The sequence below is a fragment of the Mesoplodon mirus genome (genome assembly GCF_964341445.2).
Source record: "Mesoplodon mirus genome assembly, chromosome: 4".
Taxonomy (NCBI): Eukaryota; Metazoa; Chordata; class Mammalia; order Artiodactyla; family Ziphiidae; genus Mesoplodon; species Mesoplodon mirus.
In genome coordinates, this window is record NC_138979.1 from 155,882,242 (window position 1) to 155,903,757 (window position 21,516).

The window sequence follows — 21,516 nt, forward strand, 5'->3', positions numbered from 1 at the left end:
AATACCTTCTGTCTTTCCCCAGTCCTGGGACAGTTTTGCATCAGGTGATGGAGCAGGGCTGACATGCAGCCAAATGTTCGTTCCACTTGTTCAAAAGTACCTGTTCCACCTACCCTACCAGGGAGATGTCTTTGCCTGCGGCACCAAGGTCCTTACTTAACTGGCAACATGTTATTTGGGAAGGTGGGAAGTACATTACACCATGGTTTCCTTCTAACCAGCTTTGTCTGTGGCCAACTCTGGTTATTGGCAGTCCCTAGACGCTGTGGGTACTGGACCAAATGGGCCATCATGTGGGAGATAACCAAGAGCTGACGTGCTGTGCATAGGAATAGGGAATGTCAAAGGACCTAGTTCACACATGCTGGGCTGTTCCCTCCTCCAAGGCAGTGGGACTTGCTGCCTTAAAAGGTCATTCTGGGGCGTCCCTGGTGGCGCAGTGGTTGAGAATCTGCCTGCCGACGGAGGGGACACGGGTTCGTGCCCCGGTCCGGAGGGATCCCACATGCCGCTGAGCGGTTGGGCCCGTGAGCCATGGCCTCTGAGCCTGCGCGTCCGGAGCCTGTGCTCCGCAACGGGAGAGGCCGCAGCGGTGAGAGGCCCGCGTACCGCAAAAAAAAAAAAAAAAAAAAAGTCATTCTGTGCTCTGACAAAATGGAGATAGTTTATCTCATACCCTCCAGATTGAACTCAAAGCATTTGCCCTCCTTTCAACTTCCTTTTTTGTTTTTCTTTTTGCGGTACGCGGGCCTCTCACTGTTGTGGCCTCTCTCGTTGCGGAGCACAGGCTCCGAACGTGCAGGCTCAGCGGCCATGGCTCACGGGCCCAGCCGCTTTGCGGCATGTGGGATCTTCCCGGACCAGGGCACGAACCCGTGTCCCCTACGTCGGCAGGCGGACTCTCAACCACTGCACCACCAGGGAAACCCAACTTCCTTGTTTTTAATTCTTGAATTTTTCTCTCGCTCGATAGGTAGCCTGTTGCCTTTCTGCCAGCATAAGCTTCCAGAGCTGCTGAGTTTACAGTCAGCATTATTATAAGCGTGATGTGTGGTTCACATATTCCTGAGTTGGAGAGGCTACTTATATTCTACTCCTGTTTCCCAGAGATCTCCCTTCTCAGGCTGCAACATGCTGGGGCAGAGTTGGGGTTCTGACTACTCAGACCACCAGGGTATCTATTAAGTCCTGGATAAGAATCCAAAATTTGAGCTTAGTAAGCTAACAGGGCTGAAAAGAAATAGGAGATTGAGACACAGGTAGTTTTAAAGAAGGTACATTTATTTGGTTGGTGGGGGTGATGGGAGTGTAGTCTGGACTTCATATTTTGCTTTTTCCTAAACTCAGTTGTATAGTGTGTTGGAGGATCAAAGGAGTGGGTTGGTGACCTGGGTTCTGGTTGTGGTCATCAGCTGTGTGTCTTTGGACCAATCACTTGACTTTTCTGGACTCTTTTCTGGGCTCCTCTCTGTACCTGCAAAATTAGGAGTTTGAATTAGATGTGCTGTAGGGGCCTTGCTAGTGTAGCATTCTGTAATACATCCCACCGTTTCTTTATGTGGTACTTTCCCTTGGGTGCTGTGTACCTTCTGCTTCATCGCACACTCTCATCCCACCCCCAGCCCTGGGAATGGAGGCTGTGCGTGAAAGGAAGGGGGCGAGGGAAGCAGGATGACACACGGTGTCCTCCTGGCCTCGTTGACTAGGGAGAAGCCTGCTCCCTCCATCTGGAGCTCCACTGGAGGTCAAAATACTCTTCTCACCAGAGTTGTACTGTGTGTGGCCTTAGGGAACTCACATTTCTATTCAGTTCACTATTTAACAGTAAAGAAAGAAGAAAAATCTTTATCTTCACCCACATCGCCAGTGCTGTAAGGCTTCATAAGGGAAAAGCACAGAGTAGAAATGAGGCAACTTTTGCCAAGTGTTGTAAATGGGAGGATGTTGGCGGCGGGTGAGGAGGGGAAGAATGTTTCTCAGTTTAAAGATAGGAGAAATTAAGGCTGTGCCATAGAGAGAGAATTGAATAGAATTGGATACTTGAAAAGGAAAACATTAAACCAATAAGTTAAAAATATTCTCTCTTTTTATGTTGTCAGGACTGCCTAAGAAAATTTGAGGGGTCCACTGTGTTAATACATTGTTCTCCATCTATGAGTCCTAAGACAAGATTAACTCCCAGGGAGACTTGAGAAGTCTCAGGGGCCTGCCTTTGTATAACCCTGACCTGCCTGGGACTTTGTCCTGCTTACCTTTGCGTGGCCACCAGTGAGACGGGACATGTGCAAAATGTAAAGCTTGTATTTTTCTTTTTCTTTTTTTTTTTTGTGGTATGCGGGCCTCTCACTGTTGTGGCCTCTCCCGTTGCGGAGCACAGGCTCCGGATGCACAGGCTCAACGGCCACGGCTCACTGGCCCAGCCGCTCCGCGGCATGTGGTATCTTCCCGGACCGGGGCACGAACCCATGTCCCCTGCATCGGCAGGTGGACTCTCAACCACTGCGCCACCAGGGAAGCCCTAAAGTTTGTACTTTATAAATTGCTGAGAGACATTTTTCCCGTTTCTGATATATCCATTCCCTGTGACCTGGAAGGAAATACATTTTCCATTCCATCCTTGTGCTTAGTTTCAGTCCCAAAGGGGTATAGTGTATTGGCTTTTCTTTGTGTAGCACAGATTTACTTGTACCAAGTATGCTAAACTTGAGGCTCTTTTCACAATAATCACTTTGATGTAGATATGAGCCCCCATTTTCTACCAAATTGGGGTCATTTTGTTGATGTTCCAGAAAAAATGACCAGATAGCCAAAAGAGAGGCTAAAGTATATTTCTCTGCCCTCTCCTAGATGGACCCTAACTTTATCTAAAATGTTGACATCTTTTGTTAAATCTCATAGAGCCAACTGGAGCCCCAGTCAGCTGGCTTAGTTCCTTTCTAATCAAGATCTGTATGTTTGGCCCTGGAGGTTTGGTCAGCCTGAGCCGTAGCACATATGGCGGCTCCCTCTGAGTTCTCGGATACAATGAGCAAGACTAAAGTTGGCTCAGAAAAGGAACAGAAGATGACTTGGGGTTAGTTTTTCCTTTTTTAAATGTTATACAAGTGCAGAGAGTTGGCTGCCATCCCCCTCTCAAACCATCAGCAGAGCTTGACCTTGGCCAAGATTTTGCCTCATCCTCTCGGCATTTTAGCATCGAGTTGCGTTTCAGCCATGGAATGCTTAACCAAAAGCACATGCTGTAGTGGTAGTTTCCAAAGAGCAAGTTTTTGCAGAAAGTCCGCAGCGTGTTTTCTCAAAACAACAGTTTTCTCCAAACCGCCAACCCAATAAACCCCCAAATGGTGATGCTTTGGTTTATTTGTACACAAAGGCTGGGATTTTTGTTGCTGTTAATAACACTTTATTGGAGTACAATATAATGAACATATAATAAAGTGTACAAATTTTAAAAGTACAGCTCAGTGAATTTTTACAAATGTATACACCCGTGTAATTATTAAGGGCTGGAGTTTTTTATATTACATGAAACATACATCCTGATGATGTACAGCTTGGGGTTGGGAGGTTGTCCATTCATCTAACTGAGCAGATGACTGTAACACAGCAAATCCAGGTCAAAATGTGATAACATTTGGTGCTTCTGAGTCCAGGCAGTTTGCCCTTTTGTCACACCTAGGGGACTTGGGTGCTGCAAAGCTTCGTGATGTTTGTTTTTAACAAGTTGCTTTTAAGAATAGGTAATATGTGCACATAGTACAAAATTTCTTTTTAAATGTATAATGAGAAAGGAGTCTCCTCCCCAGTCCTTTCCCTTCTGGACAATAACCACTGTCACTATTACTTGAGCATTGTGCGTCCTTCAGAGAGAGACAGAGACAGAATGTGAATGTGTGTGGGTTTTTTTTAAGTCTCAGGTTTCTTCTTTGATTGCTAAATAAGAATCTCTCTGCCCTTCTCCCCATACTCTAGGCTCTCGTCTAGGTCATTTGTGCAGAAACTTGGATCCTGCGCCTCAGTAGGATTAATCCTATTTGTCTTGTACTGTAAAGTTCATACTCTGAATCTGTCATCTGGCTCCAAAGTCCATGGTTCTCACAGGATTGGCCATGAGTTGATAACTGTCTAGGCTGGGCTTTTTGTTTTTTTTTTCACAGTCCAGGTCTTTTATTTTCTTTACACCCATCATGCCATGAATTCATAGGGAATGGGCTCCAACAGTTCAGGCTCCTTTCCATTGGTTCTCACGAAGTGTGCTTCTCTGGGTGGAGCAGGCTGGTGCTTCAGTTGAATCCAAGTACCTTTCTCTTTGGCTTTCTTCTTTTTCTGATCATTTTCCTTCACCAGTTTCAGGAAGCTATCTCGGCTCTTAGAGTGCTTAATATGCTCGATATGCACATTAATTCTCTTGGCAAGAATCTTGCCCTTAACCTGTTTGTTTACAATGATGCCAACAGCATGCTGGGTAACATTTTAGACTCTCCCAGTTTTGCCATGGTAACATTTGTGGGGCATTCCTTTTTGAACAGTGCCCATTCCCTTGATATCTACAATATCACCTTTTTTGTAGATTCGCATGCATGCGGCCAAAGGAGCAACTTCATGTTTTCCAAAAGGCCTAGAGAACATGTAGCGGGTGCCCCTCCTCTTTCTCTTTGTGTTGATCATTTTGGCGAATTACTGGAAGATGGCTGTTCTGGCCGAAAAGAAGTAGGCTGGGTTTTTTACATTAGGCTTTCTACTTCTTTTAATATATATTTGAAATATTCTGTAATAAAAGTTTTTTAATTCTTATTTCTTTAGCAGTAGCTCCTTAAACACACCTATCTGCTTAAGTTTTGTGTTTGTTTTAAAGTAAGGTTTAAATTGCAACCTAACAGCAAACCATAGATGGATCTCTAGATAGTCCCATCCTCCACCCCCTACATCCATCCAAATCAGTCATTCAAAATTCCAGTTACAAACATGAACCAGGATGATTATTCACCTTCAAAAGCCATCCTTTTTTTTTTGTGGTACGTGGACCTCTCACTGTTGTGGCCCCTCCCGTTGCGGAGCACAGGCTCCAGATGCGCAGGCTCAGCAGCCATGGCTCTCGGGCCCAGCCGCTCCGCGGCATGCAGGATCCTCCCGGACCGGGGCACAAACCCGTGTCCCCTGCATTGGCAGGCGGACTTTCAACCACTGCGCCACCAGGGAAGCCCCCATCCTTCTTTTTAAACATAAGGTTGACCTCAAATTTATTTTGAAAAGCCAACTTCTCTGGCAGGCAAAATTTCATTTGATTTGTACACTAAGTTTCTCAAGAATGTAAATCTCATGCAAAGCAGAGGACTTATATTCAGCCTTGAAAAGTATTTTATACAATATATGGGCTGAAGAGCCAGGGAAGGAAGAACCTCTCAGACCCACCCTCTCAGCTGGGGAGAAAACATAGCTTGCATGGTTTGGCCGCATCTCCTAGCGGCCACCTTATTTTGTACTCCTCTGTGACAGGTGGATGAAGGGTCAGGTCTTCTCCAGATCAGAGATTCCCAAAAGATACACAGCCCGGGGAAAAGTTTTCCAATTCAAATCCCATATGGTTTCCCTAGGGCCATTTTATCCTTGATGTCCTTTCATGCTCTCTACTTTGTCTTGCTGTAATCTAATCACCCAGGGTCTCTCCAGTTATCATTAAGTATATTCCCACTGGTCAGGGAGCTCCCTTTGAGCACCCCTTGAGAGTAGCTGTCACATTTGAGCAGCATCTGTTTTCTGACAAGCTTGAAGACAATGAAGGAAGTCACTGAGTCTTTCCCAGTGGAAGTGCATGACACAAGTAACCTTTGGGACTGCGATCAGGATGCTGTGAGTTGAGTGGCCTGGCAGCTCATGTGTGCAGGGAGAGGTGGGTGATTCCTAGATGGGGCAGTAGATCTTCATGGTCTCAGCCCTCTGGTCCATGCAGGGTCCTAACGCTGGAATGGTTCCCTAAGCCTTTGGCTCCAGCTCTTTCTGGGCAGGGAAACAGAATGAGGCAAAACGCCTGGTGTGTTTTAAATAGATTCTGCTTGCTGCAGCCAATAAGCCCAACAGCTTGGGAGGTGAGTGACCCTTCCTGAGAGATTTCTGTTGCACCATTTCTCCGGCCTCCAGCCCCGCAAGTGCCGACCACCCCCTCCCTTCCTGCTCCTTCCCTCTGACCTAACTCCCTTGCTCTCTGGATGGTTTCTGTTCAGGCCTTTCTGGTTTTAGTATTTATTACACTTTTATTGGCTTTCGCTCTCTGCTTTTTCTTTCCCTGAAGCTGTTTTTCCTCACGCGCTGTATCTTTTCATCTCTTGGAGTCTTGTTTCTGTCCACTCTCTCAAGAGCACATCTCCATCTTCTGCTCCTTGTCTGATGCTCTCACGGCTTCTCAATTGTCCTCTTGCCCCAACCTGGGCTTTATTGACCCTGGAAAGAAAGAATGGAGGGTGGAGGAATCCACCTTGAGCAATCCCAGTTGTAGGACAGGTAGTGGCTCCAGTCTGGGAAGTGGACCTTAAAGATGGCCGCTGTTTCTGGGCAGGGTGGCAGTGCAGTAGGCAAGCCAAAGGAGGAGGAATCAGAGATGACAGGAGGGGTGGAGTGGCCCAGCACCCATCGCAGGTGACAATCAGAAAAGGAGGTGGAAGAGGAAGGCCAGGTGGAAGCTGGATGTCGTGAGGGAAAGCTGAGGAGAAGCTGGCACCGGGGGAGAAAACCAGGGATGTGGGACCCTGCCAGAGATGCTGCAGCCCAGCTCTGCTGAGCAGAGGCAGGCAGAGTGGGGTTGGGGCCAGGAGAAGAGAACACCTTAGAGACCCTTTCTCCCCACTCTTCTCTGGCCCTTTTGTTCTTTCTCTTTCATGTTTCTGTCTTCATGTTATATTAGCAGCAGAAAACAACACAAAACAAAAGGCAGTCTGGGGACTTCCCTGGTGGCGCAGTGGATAAGACTCTGCGCTTCCAATGCAAGGGGCCTGAGTTCGATCCCTGGCCAAGGAACTAGATCCCACATGCATGCTGCACCTAAGAGTTCGCATGCCCCAATTAAGGAGCTGGCGAGCCTCAACTAAGTATCCCACGAGCTGCAACTAAGGAGCCCACCTGCCGCAACTCAGGAGCCCAAGTCCCGCAACTAAGGAGGCTGCCTGCTGCAACTAAGACCCATTGCAACTAACTAACTAAATAAATAAATAAACATTAAAAAGGGGGAAAAAAAGGCAGTCTGTCTTTGAAAGGGAATGGCGAGATCTGGAGGATTTAAGGCTGGATGCACTTCCGCCTATGCTGAACTCTTAGGCCCTTTGCCTGTCTGGCTGCTGGGGCCATGAAGGCCAGCCCCTTAATGGAGCACCTTGAATAGAGGTCCTGTACCAGCTTGACAGTCCAGCTGGAGTGCCACCAACAGTAGGAGTGGTGGCGCTCCCCAGCAAGGGCAGCCAGCAGTAGTGTGCACCCACAGACCCCCTCCAGGCACACAGGGCATCCAGGGGAGCAGGGATGTTGGCTAACCCAGCCAGAGGGCTTGGGCTGAGGGGTGGCTTCCAGAGAATGATGCCAGCCCCATCATGGGCTCCTCCCCCGCTAGGAACTAAGCTGCAGAGGGCCCTGTGGTCGAACAAAGAGAAAGGAAAACTCTTGCTTAAAAAGGTTTTTAATTGAAGAGGTAATAAATGCATGTGGCAAAAAATTCAAAAGGTATAAAAGAATATATGCAGTGAAATCTCCCACTCCCGTTCACCTCGGGTTCCCCTCCTCAGAAGTGTCCCTGGATGTAACAATTTCTTGAACATTCTTCCAATTTCTCCTTTTTAGCTTGCTGTATTCTGGAAATTTTCAGATTCTTCATGCAGTGGAACATTTTAAATTGTCTGGGTGTATATGTATGTATGTAATATGGGCCGGGGGACCCAATGATAATAAAGAAAATTGTATTTCGGTTTATTGCCAATAATTCTTGCTGGGGCAGGGAATGGTTTAAAAAATTAAAATAAGTAAACAGAATCCTAAAATACCAGCACTAGAAAGGACCTTCCAAATTCTTTTGTACCAAAGATATCATTTGAAACATAAGTAAGGGGTCCAGATAGGTGACTTTTCCAGGGTCACCAAGCTAGCCTATGGCACACCTAGGACTAAAACCCAGGTTCCCTACCTCCTAGTCATCCCAGTTGCCCAAGAACATACTAAATGCTCTGTCTTTAGGTGTGGCCTTTGTAAAGGTATGTGATTCAGAAATGGAAGGAAAGACAAATGCTTGGACACGGATTTAGAAATTTCCTCCACTGGACACAAATATAGGGAAAGAAATCAGTAATTCCAGGAAAAACCTGAAGTCCAATTCCAAGTGAAAAATAGCATGTGCGCGCACACACACACACACACAGACACTGGCACTGGCAGAAGACAGAAGACGGACGTCCATAAAGTCTATTGTCTGTCTCTCCTGCTGAGTCCAGCAGAGGCTGTGAGAGGTGGCACGAGCCCCGGCTCTGCTGAAGAACCTACGGCCCTTGGACTCACTGTCACTGGGATGCAGGTAGAGACACCTTTGCCTCTACAGGCATCTTTGGTTGGGCAAGAGAAAGAAATGCCAACCTAGACTAGAGGAAGAGGACAGTCTGTGCAGGGATACGGGGACAGAGATGCCAAGGGAGAGCAGAAGTTGTGCGTGGCCAGGCCACCACGGAGCCCTGCCACCACTGGCCCCATGAGCACTGGCAGCCCCAACTGTTTCTACCACCTACCAGGATGAAACACCCCAAGATTTATGTGCTGACAAAACGGCAGCATAATTTTTAAAATTCTCTCTGCTTTCACATCAGCTCCAGACACTGTGTACAATTTCAGTGTCCAAGCCAGACTGATGGGCCTTTTGATCGCTTCAGAGGGTGGCTCCAGTGAGAGGGGACATGTATGACTATAAACATTGGCTGTACAAACCCTCAATTGCTTTGAAATGGTAAATTTCCAGGCAAAGTGGATCTGATATCACACGCCTCCTGCATTAACAGCTTTTTCTTCCTCTTCAATTATTTTGGCTGGTAAGGGAGTGGAAATTACACTTCAGAATATATCGATGGGTATTTTCAGCCTTGCTGAGAGCTTCAAATTATATACCAATCCTGGGAACACTCCCTTAGTTTCCACTTCCCAGTTTCTCAAGGAAAATGGAGGTTTCGATTAGAAGCGCCATTAGATGGAAGGAAAGGCAGGACCAGGACCGCGGGTCTCTTTTCAATTCAAATGCTCTCTGGTCTTATCACCTGACCTATTTTTAAGCCAAATTTTGTGCCGGCCCTAGGTGTAGAGGTCCATCCTAACATGTACGAGATGATGAGGTCCTTGATAAAAAGACGAGTATGTCTAACAGCCTGGGTCCAGGGCTTGAATCAGGGCATCTGACAGGCAGGGGGAGAAAAAAAAGCCAATTCTGTCTCTTCATCTTCACGCGAGGGATCCAAAAGTCCTGATCTCTGGTGCACACGGCCTCTCCCCCATGCTTAGGTGCTGGGTACAGGGGCCGCCTCCCAGCTGCGTCTTCGCCCCAGCCGTGTTCTGGTTTTCTCTTCTCGACCTGACTGGCCTCTTCTGCTCTTCACCTGAAGACCAGACCTGGATCTACAGCTCCCTTCCTTGGCAGACCACAGAGAACTCAAGTTCAACTGAACAAGTCTCCCGAATCTGCTCCTCGTCCTGTGTCCCCATTTCACTTAGTGGTTACCTTACACCAAAGCACTTGTCTCCTACGCGAGAAATGTACATGTTCTTCTCAAATCCTTTCTCTCGCCTCCGCCTCCAACTGATCCCCCAAATCCTTTGAATCTAACCCTCTTTCTCTTCTGCTCCAGTGTTTCTGCCCTAACCCAGGCCCACAGCATTGCTTGCTGGGACTGTTGCAAAGTCACTGTAATCCCCCACCACTAGTCTCCAGCCTCTTCACTAAAATTTATAACTGATCATGTCATTCCCTGTTACAAAATCTTGGGTGGCTCTCCGTGGCTTACCAGAATAAGTCCAAACTTCTTACAAAAGCATACAAGAGGGCTTCCCTGGTGGCGCAGTGTTTGAGAGTCCGCCTGCCAATGCAGGGGACACGGGCTCGTGCCCCGGTCCGGGAGGATCCCACATGCCGCGGAGCGGCTGGGCCCGTGAGTCGTGGCCGCTGAGCCTGGGCGTCCAGAGCCTGTGCTCCGCAACGGGAGAGGCCATAACAGTGAGAGGCCCGCGTACCGCAAAAAAAAAAAAAAAAAGCATACAAGACATCTGTTAACTGGCCCATCTACCTCTCTAATCTCTTTACCATCACCACTCCCTACCCAGTACACACCAAACCGCTGACCATTTCCTGGGCTCCCTCCCATACACTTCCACACATTAGTTCCTTTGTTTGCTCTTCCTCTGTGCAGAATGCCCTTCCATATTTGTCCACCTGCTTATCCTTAATACTCAGCTCTCAGATGACTTCTTCCTTGTGATGAAGTCCCCTTTGTGTTTGACTAGAGCTCTTTTATACCCTTTCGTGACTGTTTGTGCCTATTTCCCCATTATCAGTTACTGGGCTCCTCAGGTGGTGGAATCAGATTTTGTTCGTTTTTGTATTCCTGGAACCTAGAAGTGCCTGGCATGGTAGGCATTCGAGAAGGAAAGGGAAGAAAGGGACTGGAAATACCACCCTAATGGGCAAACAGGCATTGGCTTACCATCTGAGTAGGCTAGGTGGCATTTCAGTGGGACAGAATGGGGAGTAGCAGCAGCCTGCTGCCCTAGATACTTATTCATTCATTTACTCATCGCACAGATACTTAGTGAGAGCTGCCATGACGGCCCATGCTGTGCTAGAATCTGGCGATACACAAAAGAAGGCTGCCAGGCCCAGAGGAACTCCCATTCGAGGGCGAGAGACAGGCATGTAACAGGCAGTGGCCTGACATTTGGGGCCAGCTGGTCTGCTCTGAGGATCTTTGCCACTCAGCTCCACAGAGGCTGTGGAGGAGGGGAAGGGGCGAAGGAGACAGGCAGTGAGATAGGGAGGTCAGGTAGGCCTTGCAAAGGGCTCTGCCTCCGGGACCAGTACTGCTGACCAGCAGGCTTTATTTATGCATTTCTCCTTTGTAGGAATTCCTTGCTGTTAAGAAAAAGCAGTTGACATATTTCTAATTAGCCCTCAAACTCTGCAATCCTATTATTCCCAAATGTAGCAGCTGGGTCATTTCATGATCAGTAATAACTTTTGTAGTTCCTGCAATTATTCACCAAATCGGGGTCATTCCTTCCCTGACTTCTGGTGGAACCACAGAGGATTTTTTCACCCCCTCATCTGGGGCAGCGGGGTTTGGCTCCTGGCCCCATGGTTGGGGGCGGCAGCCAGCTGCTCCTGCGGAAGCGCTGGGAGGGAACCCGGGTTACTCACTACACCGGCCCACACTGACCCAGATGAGTTGCACCCTTTCTCTGGGTTCTAGTCCTGCACCATCTCTCAGGTGCTTGACTTAAGACAGAAACGCACGCTGCACTGAGTACCCTGCCCATCTTCTTCTCTCCTTCCTTCCACCAACAAATACTCAATGAGGGACTTCCCTGGTGGCGCAGTGGTTTAGAATCCGCCTGCCAATGCAGGGGACGCGGGTTCGAGCCCTGGTCTGGGAAGATCCCACATTCTGTGGAGCAACTAAGCCCATGCGCCACAACTACTGAGCCTGCGGTCTAGAGCCCGCGAGCCACAACGACTGAGCCCATGTGCCACAACTACTGAAGCCCGCGCACCTAGAGCCCATGCTCTGCAACAAGAGAAGCCACTGCAGTGAGAAGCTCACACACCACAACGAAGAGTAACCCCCGCTTGCTGCAACTAGAGAAAGCCCACGAGCAGCAACGAAGACCCAATGCAGCCAAAAATAAATAAATTAAAATAACAATAAACTTACATTAAAAAAAATACTCAATGAGCATGGACTATATACACCAAGCAGTGTTCTAAGCACTGGGGAGACAGGTAAACAAAACATACAAGAACCCCTGCCCTCATGGAGCTTACACTCCAGTGGCAGAAACTGATATAAAAAGTCACGGTTCTCAGACAAACAGAATGATGACTAATAAAGAACTGAGTTCCTTTCAAAGAGCCAGGTCTTCAACTTGATCTTTAATGATTTGTAGAAACTTAACTTATAAAAAACTTTTCCTTAGATACGCTGGTGCGTTAAGTGGGGACAGCTGGCAGTGGGTAGCATACCTGCCACCTGATGGCTGGGTGACCTCTGCAGGCATCAGTCTCTTCATCTGTGAGATGGAGAGGGTCAAGCCTTCCTCACAGGGTCATCGTGAGTATTCTCAGATCATTTATTGGCACAGTGTCTGTTTCATGGTAACGTACATTCTGTTCACCATCCCTGGCTCCTCTTTCCTGCTTTGAGCAGACATGGGAGTCTAATCAGTTCCCTTCGTCCTCCTTCTGGACCCCTGCTGCAGGTGCAGACAGGACAAGAGGCTCCTGAGGTGACCCAGAGTCTCAAGGGTAATGGGTATGCCGGCGAGAATGGACACCCAGCAGAGGCTGGGGCCATACACTCTGCCTCTCCCCTCCCCCCCAGCCCCACTGAGCAGAGGCTCTGGAAGAGGCAGCCACGTGCCTGTGGGGCAGGACAGTCATCCCTGTCGGAACTTGGGTGTGGCTGAAGAGGCCTGTCTGGGGTCTGTTCTCCTTCGCGGCCCAGGTGAGCAGTCCCCGCATGTGCCCTGGCGGGCCCTTAGGGAGTCCCCGTCACCCCAGCAGCCAGCAGCACTGCCTGTGAGAGTGGGCCTCCAGGGGACGCCAGTGGTTACCAAGCACTGGATTTCATTTGTTGCATTTCATCCTACCTTTCCCAACGATGCTGCAAGTTAAGGGCTGTCACTGCCCCATTTTACAGTTGAGGAAACCAAGGCTAAGAGAGGGAGTAAGAATTTGCTCAAGCCACTCTAATATGTGATGGAACCAGCATTTGAATTCAGGCTGTCCAGCTCCAGAGCTCGGGCTTCACACTGACCTATACCCTTTCTGCCCTGTTACCAACCCCAATCTCCAAATCCGCACATCAAATTCACAGGGGCAGACAGTTCCCTGGGACCTCTGGGAGCGCCAGGGCCACATGGCACTTTGCCCAGCTTACCTGAGTGCTGGCTTCAGCAGCTTTAAAGAGAAGGGGACCATGCCTGAGAGCACTGTGACAAGGGAGACAACTGGAAGTCCAAAATGGCACAGCTGGAGGGACCTTGGAGGTCATCTCTCGGCAACCCTTCTTTTACTGAAAAGAAAACGGAGGTCCAGAGAGGGAAGTGAGGTCCCTACATGCAGAACTTCTACCACCCTGCAGACTGCCCAGTGGCCTCAGAAGCCCGGCACTGGTGCCCAAACACTGGCATGGAAAATGGATTCGAACCCAGTCCCTCCGCCCACCTGTTGTATGACTCTCAGCATCGAGGGCCTCACTGAGCCTCAGCATCCTCTCCTGCAGGTTGCGGGGGCTTTAGAGATAATGTGTGTGAGATGCCAGTACAGCAGCTGGCACCTGCTAGGTACTCAGTGAACTGTAGCGATTATCATCACTCGTGTTGGTTTCGAAGTTCAATGATGTTAGGCAACTCTACGTCTCTTAGGTGTTGCTTTGATTCTGTGGTTCTGCTAGCTGGGCCCAGAGAGGGAACAGTGTTCACAGCCACCTCTGAACGCTGAAATCCATCTCAGGGAGGGCTAAGGCTCAGCTCTGTGCCTCCTTGGGATTAGAATCTGGAAGAATGACCGTGGGCTGTAGCCGAGGTGGCAGCTGCAACTTCCCAGCTCTTCCAGTGTGCCTGTGGCTTGAGACCCGTCACTCAGCCTCTGTCTATATCAAATTTCTGTGAGTCCAGTGAGCGAGGTAATCACCTGCCACCTTACCTCCACCACCCACCCCCAGGGAAGTTTATTGTGCTCATTTAAGGAAGGGCTAGCTATGAAGTCTAACACCTTCCAGAAAGGCTACACTCCTAGGGGGTTTTGGGGGTTTTTCTTGGTGGTGGGGGGTGAGTGGAGAAGCCTTCTCTTTGAGACAGAGATACCAGGCAGAGACAATTTGGTGCAGATGTAGAGCATCCTCACCACTGAGCCCTGAGGAATAAGGGGTAAGACTTGTAGAAACCTGCCAAGTTCCAGCTCCTCCTTCCCTCCCTCTCCTCATGGAGCCCTCCTTCTGGAGCCATCAGTAACCCATCTGCCTGATTTCGGTTTGGCATGGTCCAGCTTCATCCTCCACACCTAGGGGTGACTTTGGAGCCTCTCACTATGGGTTGATGTGATGTCTTTGGATCCCACATCCTCTCACCTGGTTCTTTCAAGACCAAAGGCAGCTAGACATAATAGACCAGGCTGGGATGAGAAGAGCAGCCTATATCAACAAAGGGTCATTCCCCAGGTCTTCCCACCCGGCTGACCTGAGAGCCTGTATGGGGGTAGGGACACCAGAAGGGCAGTGCCCTTACATTTCCTCGTCATCTAGAGATGGCTGTGGGGCCTGATTCCTAAGGAGCAAGTCTCCCTAGCTTCCCACAGAGGACATGACCACTGGGTCTGCCCCATGATTGCTGCAGAAACAAGGCAGTGGCTTGACAGTGGTTATCTTGGTCTATGGAAATGAATCCTGGTCCCTACTGCAGTCTAATTAAACTCCCCAGGCAAGGGAGACCTGGGAGAGCAAGGCTGGCCTGCATCTCCACGCCATCTCCTACTGCTCCTGACTGCCACACAGCTCACACCTCAGATTCCCCACTATTCTTTTTTTTTTTTTTTTTCCGCCATAGGCAGGCCTCTCACTGTTGTGGCCTCTCCCGTTGTGGAGCACAGGCTCAGGACGCACAGGCTCAGCGGCCATGGCTCACGGGCCCAGCCGCTCCGCGGCATGTGGGATCTTCCCCGACCGGGGCACGAACCCGTGTCCCCTGCATTGGCAGGCGGACTCAACCACTGCACCACCAGGGAAGCTCGCCCCGCTATTCTTATGATCTCTTTGTGAGGCCCTCTTTTACGTGTCCCCTTCTTTCTAGGGTCACTTTCTTGGTAGGGCCATTTTTGGACTTGTCTTTGTGGTTAGTCTTCTGAGTGAGGAAAGGGTATTGCAGTTAAAACAATGACTTTTCTGCAGCAAAAAACCCATTCAGGTTTTCTTCCTTCAATTCACTTCACTCCAACCGAAGTGTACTGAGCATCTATTACAAAAGTGCTTCAGTCCTGAGTGCTAGAGAAACAGGGAAATGCTGATGGGGGTGGTTGGGGGAAAGCATGAACTGTGACCTCACCATCTGCCTGATTCCCGAGGTAGCTTCATTCAGAAGCCAGGACCCAATGTGGTCCTTCAGATGAGCCAGTACCCAGGAGCACCAGCAGGATGCAAACACCCTGACAACCCTGTCTCTCACATAAAAGGGCCTCCTGAGTCCAGACTCGCCCAGCCTGGCCAATTTCAACTCCCACCAATAACTTCCCAGCATCCTGGGCCGTGGCACCGCCAGGTAGATCTCTTCCTTGAAAACATAAAGTACTTTCACCCTCTGGACCTTTGCTCATGCTGCTCATGCAGCACATCCTGCCCTGTCCTCCCTTTCCTGCCTCTTAAGAATTTATTCAAAGGATTTATCTACCTTCTGTGAGAAGCCTTCCCCTAAGACCACCTTGCAATACAATATTTTTCCTCTGTGATCCCTGCTTGGTTTGTTTATTTAACATCTGAGTGTCTGTTCTGTCCCTGATACTGTGCTGATCTCCTAGAACTAATTTAGCCCACCTTGCCTTCTGCCCGGAGTGAGAGTAGTTCACATCAGATTCTTAATGCCACCAGGGCTGGGGCACAATCTCAATGATTTCTGTGTCCGTGTCTCTCAACATCGTGTTTTGCACTTTGTTCAAAGTGTCAGACGGAGAGGTGGTTTCTAGACTGGGCTCTGCCTACTAATTAGTCGTGTGGTCTACGGCCGCCTGGTCTTCCAGCCTCTCTGGCCGCCTCCCTTTTTCCTGATGAAATGGTGATGATAATACCCCAGGGTTGTCCAGGGGACAACGAGGCGGAGTGGAAGGAAGCATCATGAAAGCTGGGAGCCCCAGGCCAACGGAAGAGGTGGGGTGGTTGTACCCCCATTCTCCTTTCACTGGCTATGAAGCAGCGTCTCTTCCCCTTCGCTCTCTTCGAATGTCAAGTGCACCAGCTTCTAATCCCTCCTCGGGGCGGGACCTCCGGCGGCTCGGAATCCTAGGCTGCGGAGGATTCCGGTGCAAACTCCAGACTCTCCTCCCGCCCAGCCGCCCCTTTCCAAAGACTCACCGAACACACCTTAAACCCTGTTCCAGAGCGCAGTTCAGAGCGCAGTCCAGAAAGGCAGCTACGCAGCGCGGGCCCGGGCCGGGGTCGCGCATCTCCAACCGGTGACTCAGGGCCGCTCGGTCCGGGGGTGGGTGGAGGTAGGCGGGACAGACCAGGGCCGCGCGCGGGCAGCCGCCAGGAGCTTGGTCGCCGAGCCATTGGAGCCGAGACTGGCTCTGGCCCGTCGCCATTCCGCCGCGGGCGTCTGCCTCGCCGGGCCTTTCTCCGGCGCCGCTTTGCACCCGCTACGCTCCTCTCCCGAGGCGCAGCGGCCCCGCAGCCGGCCGGGGCTGGAGCGGGGGGCGGGCTCTGCGCGCGAATGAATGGGCGCCCGCGGCAGGCGCGCGCCTCGGGCTGAAGGGCATTAGGACCGTGAGGATCGCTCCGTGCTCCTGTCTCTCCCTATCACCCCCCCACCCCCCACCTCTCTCCCTTTTCTGCTCTGCAGGACTGAGCAGCCCGGCGCGAGCGAAAACAAACAGCTGGGGCTGCGAGTGCCCCCGCTCCGGCTCCGAGAGCACGCCGGGCCGGGCCCCTACTCCGGGCGCCCAGCTGCCCACCATGAGGAAGATACGCGCCAATGCCATCGCCATTCTGACCGTAGCCTGGATCCTGGGCACTTTCTACTACTTATGGCAGGACAACCGAGCCCACGCAGCATCCTCCGGCGGCCGGGGCGCGCAGAGGGCCGGCGGGAGGCCGGAACAGCTCCGGGAGGACCGCACCATCCCGCTCATTGTGAGTACGCGTTGTGAGTCGGGCGGCCGGCCGGGGAGCCGCGGCGCGCGTCCTAGCCCCGCGCGGCAGCAGAGGGCGAGAGGCCGGGCCGGGGGCCGCGTGCCCGCCGCGCCCCGCCGGCTTTGTATACGTTGGAGCATTCCTGTCCGTTGTTATGGCAACCTCTGTCGGACTAGCGGGGCCAGGGCGCACGGATGGAGGGAGGGTGACAGCGGGTGGGGGTTGGGAGAAAGTACTGCAAGTTTGGTGGGCCCAGCGTGCACGCGCGACTGGGAACGTGGCGGCTCTCTGGGCGCTGCGCAGCCTGGGCCGGGGGCCGAGGGCCGAGGGCCGGGGGGCCGAGGGCTAGGGGTTGTCCGCGCCTCACCCGCCCCCGAAGGCGGCTGGACCTTGCGCGCGGCGAGCCGGCAGTGGGAACCACTCGCTGCTAAGCGCGTAGGTGGTCGTGCGCACCCCCCTTCAGCCCCTCGGGGGCAAAGGACGTGGGGTGGGTGCGCTGGGTGAGGCAGGGTCGCTAGGGACTTGCTGGACTTTGAGCTCCCTTCTCAGCCCGGGTCAACTTGAACCTGCTTTTTGGGGGGGCACGGAGGACTCTCCACTATCACCCCCGGGGTTCTCCGGGTCGGGGAAAGGTCTCGTCCTGAAGGCGTCCCACGCCCCAACACCAGTCCATCACGACGCGCGAACTAGCAGTGTCTGCGCCCAGGCTCGGAGATTGCCTCTCACGAGGTCAGCCCCGCGATCTCAATGCGAGCGGGGAAACCAAGGCGGCGGGGCACGGCTGGGGCCTCGGCGGAGGTGCGGCGGAGCCCCCCAGGCACTCCGGGGACCTGGGCTGGGGCGCGCCTGTCGCCGCCTCCGCCCGGGCCCCGGGAGCCGGCTCTGTGTGGCAGGGGCACCTGTTGAGACGGGAGGCACTGGAACCCGCGAGAGGCGCGCTCAGGCGGGCCGCAGTCTTCCGATGGGGGCGGATGGTGGGCGAGACTCTTGGGCGACCCGGCTCGCAGGACAGACTGCTGGGCCGGGGGCAGCCTGGCCGGCGGGGGCCGGAAAGGAGAGCAGAGTGAGGGGCTGAGGGTGGGGGAGTGTAGCAGGGTGACCATTCTGAAAGATCTGGGTCTGGGGAGGCAGGGTTGAGGAGCTCCTGGACAGGCGCACGGGTCAGGAGGGCAACGGCTTGTGTGGAGTAGACTCAGATCTTTGTGCCAAGTCAGCTGAGCCCCAGGAATACGGTGTGTTGTTTGTAGTGGCGGTTGTATGTGTGGAAGTGCTCTCATAGTTCCATCCTGCCCCAGATTCCCTTTCTTGTTACCTACCCAGAAAGAAGTGAAAATCCCCTGCAAAAGAACCATATTTCCAGGCTTTGCCTGAGGAGACCTTGGGGTTTGTGGGGTTTCCCCAGCCCCACTCCCCCATTCCCAGATCCCCGTCTGGTTGAGCTCTCTGGGGGTGAGCCTGATTAGTTGGCGTGTTCCCTTCTGGGCTGAGGGTCCCTGCCACTAAGACACTGTTTCCAAAGCACTTGTGGATGTTTGGACGGAAAGGCTGATGAGGGAAAGCCTCCTGTGTTAAAGATCCCAGAATGCTGGGACCTGGGTGAACAGATTCACGTCGGAACTGGGCAAACAAGGAGTGGCCCCATACCCCCAGGGAGCTCGCACAGCAGGGACTCATCCAAGCTGCCCTGTTCTTACGCTCTGAGAGCGCCAGCTCTGGTCCAGGGTAGGCGGGCCTGGAGTGGCAGGGGAGAGGCAGGCTGCCCAGATGTTCTGTCCTTCTCTGTGGTGACGTGATGGAAGGAGGGTCTGAGCTGGAAGAGGGGGAGGAGGGGAGAGAGGAGGGGGAATGGAAGGGAAGAGCACAGAGATACTAACTGCTGCTCAAAGCCTGAGGCTGTTCTCATCACAGGTGTCTCTGCTTCAGGATCCGGGAAAGCCACTCAGACTGAGAGCCTGGGAATGGTGCTGGGGGCTTGGGGCATTGCTGGAGGTGGGCGGCACTCGTTTTGAGGAGTGGCAATGGCAGGTCATGGGGACTGCAGTAAACATCCTCTCGACCCTCTCCCTGTTCCCATGGGGTTTGACTTGCTGCAGATTAGAAGAGGGCTGTGAACTGGAAGCCGAGTTTAAAGTGTGAAGGAGTATCGGGGAGCCAGGAATGGAGGTGCAGGAAGAGAGGGAGAGTGGAAGTTCCTGGGAGTGAGCCTCGAGCCTTCTCTGGCCACTCCTGGCATAGCCAGCTCCCTCGTTGTTCTTAGGCTTTAAGCCCTGAATGTCTGTTCCGTAGGCATTGATCCCCAGTCACACCCTGCCTTTGACACAGCCTTGCATTGTATTCCCATATTCCGGGTATTTCGCTTCAGTGGGACTTTCAGTCATCGGCCTGTCTCCTCATTGAATGGAAGCTATCATGCAGGGACAATGCAGGAAGCTTCTTGCATCCCCACCTTGATGAGCACAGCAAGACTTAATAAGTACTGTTACATGAGTGAAGTAGGATTTCTGCCCAACTCTGGGAGCAATGATCCAAGCTTCATATCCCACTAATACTTTATTCCAGCTCCAGCTGACTATAACTAGAGAGCCAGGGGAATGTGTGTTCAGCTTCTCCGGGAGGTAAACCCTTTGTTCAACTTAAAAGGGGGCAGGTGCAGCTGAAGATTTAATTTCTCTTTGAAATCTGTGGTTAACCTCTCACTGGTCTTCTTGCCATTCCAAAACACGTCTCTGTCTAGTTGGGCCAGAACGTGCTGCATGTGGATTTTCAGATTCTTAGGGAATGATGTGGCTAGTCCGGCTGACAGAGGCTGAGAAAATTCAGACAAGCATCATCATCACTCCCCTGGGGAATCAGAGAGCTGAGCTGGAAAAGGGAGGGTCTGCATAACAGCCTGGGCCGGGAGGCAGCTCCGTCTTCACAATGTCTGGGTGATTCCAAGCCAGCCGAGTTGTTTCTGGACCTTGGAGGCAATTGTTTGGCATTGCAGGGTGTCGGCATGGCAACCATGTGGCCCAGATATCTCAGGGAGGTCCTAATTTTTAATATTCTGTCCTGTTGTCAGCCCGTGTCATAAATTTTGATGTGAAAAATTGGTTATAGAATCTGTAAAACTAAAGGGAGATACTGACTTCATCCATAAATGGCTGCTTATGATGTGGCAGGGTCTGTGATTTTTCCGTGCTGTACGTTATGGGCAAGGCCGTGGATTTGGGGATAGCCACTTGAATCTACATTGACGCTCGCTGGCTCTGGATTGCAGCCAAAGCAGGAGGCGGAGCAGACACAGCTGGCCTTCAGTCTTTAGGACTCACAGTCGGGAAGAACATTTGTGATTGGTTTGGTTTTCCATATGCTAATTCTCTAATAGGCATGGGTGGGATGCTAAGGTGTTACATGGAATTTCACTTTACAGACTTTTTTTTTTTTTTTTTTTTTGCGGTACGCCGGCCTCTCACTGCTGTGGCCTCTCCCGTCGCGGAGCACAGGCTCTGGACGCACAGGCCCAGCGGCCATGGCTCACGGGCCCAGCCGCTCCGCGGCACACGGGATCCTCCCGGACCGGGGCACGAACCCGTGTGCCCTGCACCGGCAGGCGGACTCCCAACCACTGCGCCACCAGGGAAGCCTACAGACATATTTTTAAAAGACTATCCATTGTGGGTATTTTCAGGATAGGTGTACTCATTTGCAATGTCTCCTATTTGAAACCATGAACGTTTTAGGCAAGAGTTTTCCTAAACTGGAGTTTTTTATCCTACAGTTGGGATACTGCTGAGTGAGCATGGGCAAAAACTTACATTTCTGGACCTTGGGTATTTTATATGTTAAGTTTGGGTGAGGGAAATTCCCCGGTGGTCCAGTGGTTAGGACTCTGCGCTTTCACTGCCCAGGGCATGGGTTCGATCCCTGGTTGGGGAACTAAGAGCCCACAAGCCTCACGCTGTGGCCAAATAAATAAGTAAATTTGGGTGAAATGATTTGTTAGGTGTGCTGATCCTTGGATAAGCTGATGATAGCTTCCTTTCTAGAAGCAAATAAATGGCTTTAAGAGAGTTCTTTTGAATGGTGTTGTGAGATTTATGGCTAGCTGAGGGACACCCCTGTCCGGAGTTGGTCCTGTAGTAACGCCTGAGGCCGCACAGGGATCCCCACTTAGCTAGTAGAAGGGAACAAAGAAGATGGCTTTTCCATCACTGTTCTCTGAGAGCAGAGGCTTCAATTAAAATAAATATAAATTAAATTATATTTAATTTGTGTAGGTGCCCAGTTCCCTTTGCCCCACAAACACCCCCAGTTCCCTTTGCCAAAATGTCTGAACTGAAAGGGCTTGATTTCCCATCACTGAATTACTCTGTAGGTTCCAAGAAATGGAACTGGGGCTAGCGGGTAAAAGTTGCAG

The 21,516-nt window shown here is 51.4% G+C and overlaps 1 protein-coding gene, 1 long non-coding RNA gene and 1 pseudogene across 4 annotated transcripts in view; 1 reads left to right on the top strand and 2 right to left on the bottom strand.

Moving 5' to 3' along the window:
- Positions 1 to 1,077: 1,077 nt before the first annotated feature.
- LOC309803369 lies at positions 1,078 to 16,577 on the bottom strand. Its single transcript, XR_014293937.1, has 3 exons — positions 16,350 to 16,577; positions 13,161 to 13,295; positions 1,078 to 1,474 (listed from the first exon to the last, which is right to left on the bottom strand). It is a non-coding gene; the product is annotated as an uncharacterized lncRNA (long non-coding RNA).
- On the bottom strand, positions 4,137 to 4,691 carry LOC309803570 (large ribosomal subunit protein eL21-like; annotated as a pseudogene). The gene has a single exon. The product of its transcript is annotated as a large ribosomal subunit protein eL21-like (transcript).
- The window catches only part of GALNT16 (polypeptide N-acetylgalactosaminyltransferase 16), a 100,574-nt gene continuing 95,549 nt past the window's right edge, over positions 16,492 to 21,516 (top strand). Inside the window, exon 1 of one of the 2 annotated variants that reach the window (XM_082619466.1) lies at positions 16,492 to 17,117. In XM_082619466.1, coding sequence (XP_082475592.1) covers positions 16,941 to 17,117 — 177 coding nt within the window. In that variant the 5' untranslated portion in view covers positions 16,492 to 16,940. The remainder of the gene's footprint in view (positions 17,118 to 21,516) is intronic. The other variant, XM_082619467.1, reaches the window with a different exon arrangement.